The 13,963-nt window shown below is 40.2% G+C and overlaps 1 protein-coding gene across 3 annotated transcripts in view; it reads left to right on the forward strand.

Moving 5' to 3' along the window:
- ZEB1 (zinc finger E-box binding homeobox 1) overlaps nucleotides 1-13,963 on the forward strand; it is a 127,995-nt gene that overhangs the window by 866 nt on the left and 113,166 nt on the right. Inside the window, exon 1 of one of the 3 annotated variants that reach the window (XM_082304939.1) lies at nucleotides 112-213. The exons of 1 other annotated variant lie outside the window; for it this stretch is intronic. Coding sequence is in view for 1 of the 2 variants with exons in the window: in XM_082304938.1 (XP_082161064.1) it covers nucleotides 1,214-1,229 (16 nt within the window). In the remaining variant the exon portion in view is untranslated. Of the gene's footprint in view, nucleotides 1-111; nucleotides 214-474; nucleotides 1,230-13,963 lie in introns of those variants that run through there. One more of the 3 variants, XM_082304938.1, reaches the window with a different exon arrangement.

Below are 13,963 nucleotides of genomic sequence, written 5' to 3' on the forward strand. Positions count from 1 at the left end.
CGGCGCGGCCGCCCCGGGCCGGCGGGAGGGGGCCGGCGCCCCCGCTCGCCGCATTCGCCGCTCTCGCCGCCTCCTCCCCGCCGAGAGTCGGTCCCCGGCGGCGCCCCGCGGCCGCGCTGCCCGCCCGCCCCGGGTCGCGGCGGGGAAGGGAGGGCTGCTCCCGGGCGGCGGGGGCGGGCGGCGAAGTTTCTTCCCTTCCCGCTGGCTTCGGAGGTACCTGTTTGTATAATAATGGGTGGTAACGGTTTGGCCGGGGGCCCCCGCTCCGCTCTCCCTGCGTGTGTGACCAACTGCTGCAGTCTATATAAGGAATTACATTTACATTTCAGACTTAAGGGCTGCTGTGGGGTTGGTGGTTTGTTTTTTGTTTTTTTTTTTTTTTTCTTTTTTCTTTTTTCCCCTTTGGTACGTGTGTTACTTTAAGATGCATTTGGAAGGTACACGGCGGGGGGAATAAACGCTCGTAACACCCACTCTGTACTTATTTTCTGGAAAATGGAGAAGTAGTTGGGTTCTCGTAGCGACTCTTCGCAATAGGATGTAAAGCAGGAGATTTTGTAACCTTCCTTGGCAATTTTAGGTTTTATGTGGCATTTCCTGTGCAGGGTCACAGCTAGGAAGGCTCTCGCCTGCGATCCGAGATGTTTTCATACGCGGTGAACGGTCTCCGAAATAGATCAGAGTCACGATCGGTGCTTCTCCGCTCTGATCCCGACTGTTTCGGGCGTAACGTGGTGATAAATAACGGCCTTTCCAGGGGCTAACGAGTTGATTTGATTGCTTTGAACTTAGGAGGGTTTTCTTGGTTTTGCTGTGTGCGTTTTCTAGCAAGCATTTGTGCTTGCACGCTTCTGTTATTAATTCCTTCTTCTAGTGTAAATATTTATATTTAGCCCATGATTTGGTTGTGCTAAAGGTAAGTTTGGGAAGTGCTTTTCTCTTTACCTTATTAAAAATGTTGATGATCAGAGAAAGGGGCTTTTCTTGTTGCTGACGACATGTGTGTGACATGTGGGTCTGAACCACCCAGCGTCTGCAGGAGCTGTAAACATGTTTACCTGAACAGGAAAGAAAATGGATTTTTCTCTTAAAGATCCAGTGATATGAATATCGTACTCTTAGAGCATATCAACAGATGACTTGAGAGAGAAATTTTCTGAAAACCTAGCTTTTGAAATCAACGGGGGAGAGAGGTTCTTGATCGCTGCAGCAAATGGCAACTTGTGCAGGTAGAAAAAAAGATGGTGTTTAGTTTTTTCCTGCATGCGTGTCAGCCCCCTCCTGTCTGCTGCTTTCGTTCTCAAGGGAGGGATTTATTTACCACGCTTGCTGTCAGTGTTTTTCCTTTGTGCTTAATATTAGAAAACCAGATTTGAGGCTGTTTAGCACAAAACGTTTTGTCTGCAGCATGTATCACTCGCAGAATACAAAAGGTGTATAAGACGTGGTATCATTCCAGGTATCTTTCATCTTCATCACTTTTGGACCTCATCACTGCACCTGCTTTATTACAAAAAGCCTCTGAGTCTTTATCAACTAGTTCTGCAAGGTAGGATTGTAGTATGTGTTGTTTCAGGCTGGTTTTGGTTCCTTTTTTTGAGGAATTGAAACCAACTTAAGTCACTGTGCGTTGAAGCATCAGGATCGGTTAGATAATAGATTCTGGATAATAGAGATTTCTCAGCAGCGGATTTATGTTTGACTTGCAAATGTTTACTAAAGAAAATGGCTAGAAAAACGTTAACCCTTTAACCTTTAAAATAAATAGGTATGAGACTTACTTTTCTTCTAAATTTGTAAATGCACTTTGCTCTTATAGGCAGATATCTTCTGTTAATGAGAGATCAGCGTACAGGAGATGCTTCAGCAACTGGCTTATTCATCGTATACACTAAATCAATTTTATCCTGTTCCAGTTACCTTTTTCCCCCCCGCTTTCTCACAGAATGAGAGATTATTACAGAGAGATTGCACTTGACATCCACTATACCAGTTAATAATAATGGGCTATGGCATCGAGTTGTTACACTGTAAACTTTCCTTCTGTTTATCTGTTGATAAACTTAACACAGCTATTCTTGTACTGTAAACTTTTGTTCCTTGTCTGTCTCGTCCCCCGTCCTCCCCCCCATGTTTGGGAGCCAGAACTTACGGCTGCCATCCTGATGCATTAACTGTAGCTGGAAAGACAGTTTTATCTTCTTAACTCTAGAACTGGTTCCTTTTCTACCTTGTTTATTGGCTCCTACAGGAGATCAGCAAAAGAGCAGATTGGTGCTGCCATTAAAGCCTCCACTTAAAAGAAAATGTGGCACTTCGTACCTGAGGAAAACTATCCTGTGTCATTGTCCTTACTTCTGGCCAGTACCCAAAAATGTCTGCTACAGCAAAGGAGTTAGCGAAGTGTTGGGATGATAGCACCATTCTGATAAAGCAGGAACATAGCGCTGGTTGGGAGTCTCTCTTCCTATCTGCCTTTTCCCCTTCTCCCCCCGTTTTGATAGAGAAATGGGGAGGAGAAGAGAGGGATGTGATTTTTGCCAGTCATCTTCATTGCCACACTATGTGAATCCTGTGTAGACTTTAAATAGATTCAGTATCAGCGAAGGTTTTCTTATTCTGAGTTGGCTTGCAGGATCAGGATTAGTTGCTTTCGTAGCATCTCTTATATATATATTATAGGATTGTCTTAATTTCTATTAAACAGCAAAACTAAAAGTAACACATCTTGTTCTTCAGCAATGCTGTGAGACAAGTAAAAAAAAAAAAAAATATTTAAAACTTCCCTTAGTAGGGTTAAAAAGATATCAACCTTCTATAGTGATGTTCTGAAAATAATGTAAGTATGCCCTCAGGTCTTCAGATGCATATTTAATAGCAGAAAGAAGAATATATGAAACTGAGTGAATTCTGCATGCTGTCAGGTATATGCGAGGAGAGGGTATGAGGCAGGCTTTTTTTTTTTTTTTTTACCCCCTGGTAACAGTGGGTTCATTACTAAAAGGTTATGTAGATTGACTTGTTAGAGTGCTATTTCAGTTGCTTTACAGTTGGATTTCCTCTCTTTTTATTAGATAATCATTTAATATGAAGTCTTGTTACAAAGCTAAGGACTGTAAGAAGATCATAAATGCCTTTGAATAAGGCAAAAGCATGGCATATTTCTGTTAGCTCCAAGGTGTTAGCTACTGGCAGGATGTCAGGTGTTAGTGACGCTTGGGATACAACATTCCTTGTCGTGCCTTTCTTCTCTTGCTCCCCTCCCTTTCTTTTTCGCTAGGTATCATGTTTTCACTCCAGCATTAATTTAAATTTGCAATTTGGGAATTGAGGAATGTAGCCCAAGTTAAAATTCCAAGCACAGTGAACAGGTCTACATGGACAACTGAATTAACTGTTTGAGTCCAGGGAAATCTGCTCTCCTATAAACAAGTAATACTTCTGTTTTAATGTTAACTACTGAAATATAATGGGAATACACTTAAAAATGTCATCTCTTCATTTTCCTCTCAGTAATCAGTGCTTGTGATTTTAACAGTTGTGAAGCAGGGTATTTTCAGGTAATTAGCTACCTGAGGCAGGGTTTTTTAAGGTGATTAGTTACCTGAAACAGTTTTCCTTGCTTATAGGACTCTGGTAAACATGCTGCTGAAACAGTTGATGGAAAGTAGCAAGTAGATGAAACTTTCCCTCTGACATGCGCTTCCCTATCATAGAAGTCATTCAGATTAAATTTTTGAGTTAAAAGTCTGAGGATTTCACTTGTGTGAACTCAGCCCAAATCTTCTGTTGAACGCTTTCTGTTATATCAGATAGACTCAATAGGGAGGGATTTCTGTTGACTTTGGGCTTTATTACAGGTCCCGTTAACAGCAGCATTACTGACTACAGTTAGGCCCTTGCTCTCCGTAGGTGAGCCCCTCTGTCGGCAGTGCCGGGGGAAGGGGTCCCACAGCTGTCCTCTGCCTCCTTCCCCACTGGGAGTCAGGCAGTGGTATTAACCTGGCACTTCTTCTTACAGAAGTTGTACGGTGGGGGGTAGAGGCTGGAGTAAACTAAAGTAAAATATCAGTGCAGTGCCTTTCTTCATGTGGAAACATCTGTTTTAATAGGGTTTAAAATGCCAGTGAGGGATGGCAGACATTTTTAACATGCACGGGACTCTATTACTATGTTAAAGAAATAGAACCAACTTCTGTGAAGCTTAGGTTGTGGGTTTTTGCCTTGTTTGTTTTTTAACTGGTTTTTGAGCAACTGCTCTCTATTGCAGGGAAACTGCAGGAATGACAGTATCTAGCCAAATGGCTCTTAAGAATCCCTGCTTCTAAATTATGTCATTATTTATCAAAAATATAAGCTCATTGCTTTCAACTCATTAGCTGTTTGTAGTAATTTCAAAAACTCTAACTAATTGATATTGCAAGCTGATTAGAATATGGTGTGCTTCGTTGACTGTAAATCCAATATTTAACAGTACATACTGCGTCTCTGGAGAATATAAAGATTCTGCTCGTGATAGGTTTCACACAAAAACACAGAACAAGAGCTTGAAAAACGGAAATAATTCTGTTTTTATGTAGGCTTTCGTACCAATTTTCAAAGTACAGTTCCAGATGAACTTTCAGGTGTTTAACATCAATACTCCTGAAGTTCTGGTCATACTTATCTACGTTTTTCAAACGGGCTCACCAGGTAGGATCTTCACCATTATGGGCAAGTAAGCAGGACCTGGCTTGCATCTGTGGTCTCAGAAACTTTGGTGCTTCATTCTGGCAGCTATAATAGGCCTGTTATTTTTGAGAACTAAATTCTCAAGTGACTTACCCAAGGTCACACAGGAAGTCCATAGCAAGACTGAGTCTCAATCCATTTTTAATCCTTGGGACTACCCTTGCATCTGGCTTGATCTGGAGCCTTAAAGAGAAAGAACAGATTTATCATTTAGCAGTTACTATTCCTTTCAGTTTAAGTATTTAAACTCTTTCATGTTTATTGTCTTGAAATACTTGTACTTTCAGCAAACAAGTGGCCATATGCAAAACTCAATTTTCTCTTTCGTCATTTTTAGATTGTATTAAGATAGTATCTTCACTGGTGATGTTTCCTGTCTGCAGAGTCCATGTTGATGCAATGATGTGCCAGAGAAGTAGAATTTTGTCTTCCAGTGTTTTTTGTATTCCCAAAATTTAAGTTCAATGATGTGTAGGTAGACAAAAGTAAAACACAACAGGAGGGAATCGGCTTAAGACCTACACTGTTAACATCAACATCCCTGCTCCGATGTGTAGGGTGTTTAGAAGACTCTTTTCTTAGAGGTTAACGTATGGGCAGAGATGATTTAATCAGATGTTGGTTTTGTTGGGACAGTAATGACTAAAGAAGAGTCTCGGCATGTGGCTGGTCTTTCTAATATTTGAAAATGATTGCTAGGTAAATAAAAAAAGCGTAAGCCCTCCTTAAAACAAAAATTCCCCAGAAATGCATAAATAAATGTCAGGCCTGGGAAGTCTGCTTGATCAGGACAAACACGTGCCCAATCTAGGTTTTACCACTGTCCCTGTTTGTCACGGGGGGGCTGCTGCTGCTGCTGAGGCAGAGCCACGCGGGAAGTGGCTACGGGTGCAGGTGGGTGCTGCTCCTGCCTGGGGGCCTGGGCAGCGAGAGGCAAGGGCGGGTGTGGAGAGCAGTCTGGTATCTTCATTAGTGAAGACGTGTGGTTAGCTCTAGTCACGAGACAGTGTGATAGATCAGTTATGATAGGGACTCTTTTTCTTGTTGAGGGAAATGCTGTTTGAAATCTTTAATAACTTAAACCAAAAAACAAACAAACAAAAAACCAATTAAACAAAAAAAAAAACCCCAACCCAAACCCAGAGAACCCTGAAGCACGCTGTGGAGAGCAGAGGGGTGTATGTATGAGTGGGCAGGGGTGCATGGGCGAGGCAAAGAGCGTGTGTGGGAAGGAGGGAGGATGGAGTAGGGAAGAGAGCAGTCTGCTTGTCACTGAAGGTCTGATACCTTATTTCTGAAGCACCTTGGTGGCCTTGCAGGGGGCGATGAATCTGGTCCCTGGTTGGCTGCATGAGAAGATCACAGTGGGAAATAGCTTTAACCTCTGACTAGCTGATACCTTGAAACACTGGAATTGTTGGGGGATTCTGTAGGGAGTTTTGTGTGTGTAGTTTTCTGTAATGCTTTCTGCTTCCAGGTTACATTGGCAAGGTTTGCTTTTTTTTTTTTTTTTTAAATCTCACTAAGCCATTGCCTCTGATATTCTGATCGAGTCAATTTCTTGATGTAATTATTAAGTGCACAGGTATTTGTCACAGTCTTGGTTTGCTTTTCTGGCTGTCTAATTCCTAGTGTCTTATTTTTAAGTTACTGGAAAGAGTAACAGAAGTGATATTTTTTAAAAACTGTTCACAATTGTAGCCTTTTAATCTTTGCTTGCCCTCCTCTTTTAAAGAAGGACTAGGGTTATTTTTAGTTTTTCTTTTGTGTTGAGCCTCAGTTTGTTTGTTTAATAATCTATTTGTCCCCTTCTTGCATGGATAAGTAGAATTCCTGTGTGGCAGTCGAGGAAAATGGGAAGCCCAGTCAAGAAGAGTGAGATTTGACGGATAAAATACTGACTACAGTTAAATGCAGCATAGCTTTCTAAATCTATTTCAGTACTCCTGAGAAAAATACTACCCCCATCACCACAGTATGTAAGCACCTTTCAGGCAGTAAAAATATATGTCCTGAGTCTTCTCTTCTCTGGGCCTGTACATCTGATTCCTTGTGTGAGCACCCGACAGCTTACATTCACGTTAGGAGGATAGGTGGTGGTAGAGCAGAAAGAAGAAATTTGTTAAGTCTGTATCTTTACGTGTGGAGCAGCTGGGCATTGATTCAAACGTTGCAGTTGGTTAGTGCTGAACATATTAACCAGGGTTCTTTAGACTTGTGCATTTGTCTCCAGAGGAACTCCAGATTGGGAAGAAAGGAGGCTTTTTTACTCCGCCTCACTCTGTGCTTGTTTCTGATGCCATTACTGTAATGTAACTGTATCTTTTATTTTAACATGTTTTTTCAGAGCAACAGAAGTTAACTAAAAATATGCTTTCTCATCTTCGAGAAGTCCATACTGTTTGAAAGCAGCCTGTTTCAGTTCTCTCCTTTTCAGCTGTCATTCCCAGCTGTCACAATCTCCTTGATGTGAGGACTTTACCCCTGTTGTTGCAACGCAGTTTGGTTAACAACTGCTGTCACCCAAAGGTTAAAACCTGAAAACTAGCATCCTTTGTTGCTTCCCTTACACGTTTGCTTTCTGTTTCATAGCATCTCCCTCATTGCTCTGCCTTCAATGTGTTCCACCTATCCTATTTTTGGAGATCTATGTGAAGCAAATGAACATGTCTTATGATGAATGTATTCTTCCGGATGTGTTAGGCGGCTCAATTATGACTGAGGAGAGAGAGTAAAAAAGATAAATTCTATCCTGTACTGAGATGACATTCCATCCTCTCTAATTAGGATCTCTGAGTATGACCAGCAGTCCTTCTTGAGTGAAAGGACATGTAAAATTACTTCTTTAAGTGCTAAGAATTCCATATGATATTGGAGTGTATCAGAAGGAAAAGAAACAACTCTTCCTTAACTGTCTGTTGTGCACTTCTTTTAAATATGTTTTTGGATTTGATGCAGATATCCTCTGTCTTTCTGCAAGCTCTTCTATTTTTTAGCTTCCCACAAGTCAAGGATTAGATCAGGAACATTGGAGGAGCTGGCAAGAGCGCTGGAGATAAATGGATTATAAAGCTGGCCTTTCACCATGATCCTGAGAGTGACATTCATGGATGACACTTGAAATAAAGGGGTTAAAAGAGTCTGATGTGGTAGAGAGAGTATTTTTACCTATGAACTAGTGTGCCTATCCTCGTTAGGATCAAACACTGCTTGGGCCAGTGACGCTAGGGAGCACCTTCAGTTATTGTGATATGAAATGTTTTCATTATTTCAGCAAACATCCCTCTTCAAATTCTGTCTGACAGACAACTGACAGACACTGAGGGCAGTTTTCTGTTCCATTTTGTAGAGACGTCTGTCCACAGAGTGTATATGGGAGAAAGCAAAATGAAATTACAAAACATCACAAATGTGGCATGATTGAAAAAGGCCTGGGGAAATCTATTCCATCTGAAAAAGTGCAAACTAAAGAACGGAAAAATCAGACCTTAGGTACAGGAATTAGGTTGCTTTTTGCTAAACTGATAGATTTGACCTAAAGAAGCAGGTTGAGTTTTTGTTTGTTTTCCTAACACTTTCCCCTTCCCCCAGTCTAACATCATTTTTCTTAATGCCCAAAAACATAAGGGAGATGACTTGTCCCTTTTTCCTAAATACACTTGTATTTAAACAGTTTTTCTCAATGCTTTGAGGAATTTCTGCCTTGTGTCCTTTCAGGTATGCATCAGATTTTCCTTTTGTCCGCCTTCTAGTCCATGTTATTCTTTTTCTTAAGTTCCTGTATGCTATCTACTGTAAGTCATGTAAAGTTCTAGACTGGAAAAGGAGGTAATATTCAGAATCTGTTACCTGTTTATTCTTCTGTCCTGTTTTATTTATGTCCTTCCATAGCCCTTCCTTTTTTTCCTAGTATTCATGGTACATCTATTCAGTAAATTCAAGTGAAATAGAACTAGTTAAATACTACTGGATTCATTCTTACGTTATTGTTCACAGGAAGGACCTAGGTACAGTTGGCCCCGCAAAGAGCATGAGGTGGTGAATAAGGACTTTGAAGCAGATTTGGAGCTGTAATGACTGGCTTCCTTCCCTGCTGCTGTCCCTTCCCCTTCCTTGCAAATCGTTTTCATTTGAAAAACTAAGGTGTGGTCGTCGGGCATATCTGTTCTCAACTTCCAGTAATTTTTTTGCTCACTGCTGAGCTACACCATAATTACATATGCAAACATAGTATTTTTTTCCCCTCTTACCTTGTACATGTGGGAGAGAAAGATAAGGTTGCAGAAGACTGCCAGGGATGGTGCTGCTGTTGAGGAGGTGCTGCAGATGGCCACAGGAGGAGAGAAGTACTCGTCCTGCAGGACAAGACTCATGGGGGATTTCAGAACTTCGTGACTCAAAGGCAACAAGAAAACACTGTTCTTGTCAACTTTAAACTTTAGATAGGAGCAGATTGTTGGGTGACTTGTTATAACAACCTGTTTTGATACATTCTAGCTACTGAGTGTTGAGAGTGAATTTGCATTTACAATAGGAATTTGTTTTGTAGTTATGCATATGTATGGTTATTATATCCAATAATTTGATCTATTAGACTGGCTTGAATGCTCCCTGCAGTAACACAGGGTAGACCACTGTCATTCATAACAGTGTTGTAATGATACTAAAACCAGAGAGACTGATTCTATGGAAAAGGCTATTCTGACAACTTCTGCTCTTCATGGTAAGGCTTACTTTGTACTTTTTCCAGATTTTAAATGGACTGACATACTGTATTCCCGAAACCCTAAATATGTCTTACAACAAATAGTGGAAGTAAGATAGAATCAGTTCTGTATTGCAGTCAAAATGCTGGGAGACTCTTCCTGCACAAAAGTGGAATAATAACTTAAACAGAAATGAGAAGCAAAATTGAATTGGTAGTTGTAGCATAGGAAAAGGGAAATAGTTCCAGTGACACATAATGCAGTATAACATGCCATAGTTCCTTGTATTTCACCACGTGATTAATCATGCCTTAAGGGATCAGCGTGCATAGCTGATGTGGTAGTTACATGATGGAGAGGGACTTCTTTAAAGGATGAGCCAGGCTTGTACCTCAGCATGTGAGTGACTAAAACTAGTGGCAGACTTTCTGTTTCTGTGAGCTAAGCCAGTTCACACAAGAGGGACAATTTTAGCTTTCCAGTTGCCAAGGGTACAAATAAACTTCGCTGAATAAAAATCATGACACACAACAGAGGTTTATGATCCTGACAGAAATTCTTAGAAGGTGTTTGATGCAAACTGTTGCCTGTAGATCTGATGCTCAGAAAATATTTTTGCCAGTACTGCCTGTAACTCTGCTGAAATGCTTTCCTTCAGAAACAAAATAAGTAAAGTAGTTAAGAACTCAAGCAAATATCGGCATTTTCTTTATTTAGGTATGAAGTGACAAGCCGCCTCGATTTAATTACCCCAACCTCTTTAAAAAAAAAATAAATTAAAAGGTCTTTGTTATGCAGTATGATATGCAAATCATTTCACTGCATTTGATTTTGCATATGTATGGTGTCACAATAGTTTGGGATATAGGAGAGAATATACAACTAAAAAAAAAAAATCTGAATTCTTTTCTGAGCAGGTAAGAAAACAGAAGTGTTGAAATTGAAAACTTGCCAAATATCTTGTTCTAATAGTTTACAATTGCTTATATTTAGCCCTTATTTCATCTTTCTAACTTTGCCAATGTTTTTTAAGCATTTTGAAGGTCTTGTACAGCAAATCATCAGAATAGAAAGAAGTTTGTGACTTTTCAAGTTCCAAGATGCTCACTTACTAAGTAAAGCCTTCCAGGCTTGTGCTTTAATGTATCTTAATAGACATCCTAATTAAGTTTTTTTTTTTAAATGTTTCCCCAGCCTATCTACCTTTAAAGAACTCCTATGTCTTCCTTCAACCACAGAAGCATTAAGTAGGACTGCAATCAAATGTGTGCCTTGTTGGTTCTTGGGTCTACTGTCGAAACACTTTGTAGCTGAAGTGTGTGTGCACATGCGCAACCATGTGTGCTGTTTTCCTGCCTTTTCCTTTTGTCTATCAAGCTTCTGGCTGATAGCAGATTAGCTATCTGAATGTGGGCAGCAGAGTAATGGGCTGCACAAAATGCCCGAGGCTTCTTGCATACAATAAAATGACTCCATTATAAAGCAAAAAATGACAAGCCTGCCATGGAGGATATCTGTATTGGGGAGATGGAGAGAGTAGCCTTTGGTTTATGATCACGTTAATGGGTGTAAAATAAACTTAATTTTTTTCAACTGTCAAAAGTATTCCTAGGTGTTTTACAGAGTAGTACTGAAGATCCTTCTAGCAGGAAAATACTGATGAGCTAAATGGATGAGGTACTACTTGCTATTCCTGCTTGCTATACATGTGGGGGGGAAGGAAGGGAGTAATAGCGTGACGGCTCAGTTTCATTTTCACCATGCAGGTGTATTTTATTTTTTCTTTCTTTCTTTTCAATTTTTTATTTCTTGTGTTTTGATTAGTTACAGGATGACATAATCTGCCCTGCAGAAGTGTGTTGGGTTTATTAAGTCTTTTGGAAGATGTGCTAATACAGATTTGAAGGAAATTGGCCAGAAACATGGCTGACTGAGACAGAGGGAATCCAGATGTTGGAGAAGGATATAAAATATAAAGCTGTAGCGAGCTGGATCAAGCAGAGGCACAAGTCTGTGTGCAGAAGCAGTAGCAGGAAAAATGGCTAGGATTCCTATCAAGGCTTTGACAGCTATACTTACCCATTATAAGAATCTAGTGTTTAAAAAAAAAAAAACCAAAACCCAAACAAACAACCTCTCAATTGTCTACGGTGCACTGTATCTGTAAGCAGTAGCGGCTGCTCTTGCCCTCCTAACTTACAGCTTTCAAAAAGTTGGGTTTTTTTTTTTTGTTTTATGTCATGCAAGCTCTAAAAGGTGCTCTTCCCCCAGAAAAGGTGCACGACTTTCATTTATGCTAAATGGAGGACCTTCCTCGATTGTATCTGCTCGGGAAATGAAGACAGCTTCTGATAAAAGTGAGCTTCCAAATTAACTGGCAAGTCAGCATAAAAATAATTTGGTATATAGAGTATGGAGGAATTATTAAAACATGCAAAACTTGTCCTAAAATGTTTAATTTTAAAGAAACCTCTTGGCTGATATTTCTTTAAGTCTGTCTCGCTTGTTGGAGTCTGTTCAATATGTCACTGTGGATACAACGTAAGTGGACTCTGGAAATCTATGCTTTAGCAACAAAATGTACAAATTACATCTTCTAATAAATTAAATGGGAATACTGTTTGAGTAAACTTTGTGTTATTTTACTCATTCCGTCAGCTGCTGCTGGGTCTCATTGTGGCTGTACTGGACGTGCGTTCCATCTGTTATATGTACCATGTCCCTTAAAGATCTCCTTTTAGCTGCACTTTACACACTAACTCTTCCCCAGTCTCTTGGATTGATTTTCCTTAAGGGAAAAACCCCTCCTCAAAATGTGTACTTTGTGTACTTCTTTGTCTCCCTTCCCCTCCCCCAATAAAGTCTGCCCCCCCCAAAGAAAAAGGAAACAACTGAGAGTGATTTTGAGGCCGATTGTACCACAAAGCTCCACAGACGCTGCTCCCTTGACAGCAGTATTAATTCACTTTACATGCATTTTTATTTTGCAGTTCAGAATTGTTTTATGATCATATGAGCTTTTTATGGCGCTGAAGACTGTTGCTGCTTATGAAGGAAGCTGGCGATAAAACAAAGCTTAGTTAACTATCTCTAACAGTGGGTAGTCTGTAGATGGTAACAACTAAAATACGTTCCAGGCTAGTTTATTAAGAGAGGATCTGTGGGGTTTTTCTCCTCTCCTCTTTCCTTGCCCCATGTGATTGCTGTGGTTTACAGTAGGAAGCCGCTAGTTTCTGCAGTCACAGGTGGAAAGGGAGGTAGTCACTGGTAGGTAATGCAAAGAGATTTGAGTAAAAATAAGAAAGCGAACTCTCTTATGGGGGAAGGAGGTAGCTACGTATTTTACAAATCTTTCAACATCTGTGGCTTAATTGGCACTACTGAAAGCAGTATGTTGCACATTAATGCAGCTTAGGGAAGTTGCATTTATGAATACGATTAAAACATCTAGAACTATTCTTGTCTCTTATATGATTTTTATAATCACACATCATACTGAGAAAGGTATTGCTGCCTTGGACTGACCTGGCCTGACATGGCTACGGTGTTGTGCCACGGCTGGTTTCAGGACAGATTTGGGAAAGTTGCAGAATACCAAAGACAGAGTGGTAAAACAGTTGAAAGCTCAACTTCACTTATTAAGAAGGAAATGTAGGAAATAGGGTTTTCCTTGTCTTAAAGGTATTTAGGTAATAGAGAAAAATTATTCTTTTGGCAGATAGTTTTACTTGCTGTCTTCTGTAGTATTTAGGCTACAACAGTGGAGCAGCTGGTTAAAATACCATGTATGAGGAAAGTTTGCAGATATGAAAGAATCTGTCCATATTTGTTCCAAACATTCATAAAAAGTCCTGTGATGGGGTATACCACGGGGGGGGAAGGGGGAGAGGAATGGAACTTATTCTTCTTGCTTCCTAAAGTTGCATGATTGCTTTTAATCAGTGGCAAGTGATATAGTATGTCAGTCCATCTGACCAAACTGTATACTATTTCTAAATGTCTCTTTCAGACAAATTCACTGCAGGAATTTTTGAGAACTTTAACTGGGTCTTGTACCTGCTAGTTTGAAAATAAACATTTAGTTAACTAGTGTGGCTGAGGTTCTGTATTTAAAAATACACTGGTAAAATATAGTCCTGGTACTAATAAACAGGATCATCTTTCAATTTTAAGAGCTTTTGGTCTGATACTAGAAAATACCTTCTCGTATCCTCCCCCCAGTTCTGCTTTCTTGAATCCTGATGGTCAACCCTTGCCTTAAGCTTTGACAAGCGCAGTGCTGTTAACATGTGGAAATTCATAGGTTTTACAGTGATTTGCTGTTGTTCCCTAGTTCAGCCCAGAACCATGTAGTTACCTCAGTTTTATTTGTCTGCTGTTTTCCATAGATAGAACAGAAGTGTGTTTCTGCAGTGGAAGAATTAGAGTATGTGTTTTTGTTATCTGACTGAGACATTGTTTGTTTCCAACTTTTCTATGTGTTGTAGGCCCTATGTGAATCCTGGTGGCTCCAGTTTTGTGGGATT

Source organism: Platalea leucorodia (assembly GCF_965183815.1).
Source record: "Platalea leucorodia genome assembly, chromosome: 1".
Classification (NCBI taxonomy): Eukaryota; Metazoa; Chordata; class Aves; order Pelecaniformes; family Threskiornithidae; genus Platalea; species Platalea leucorodia.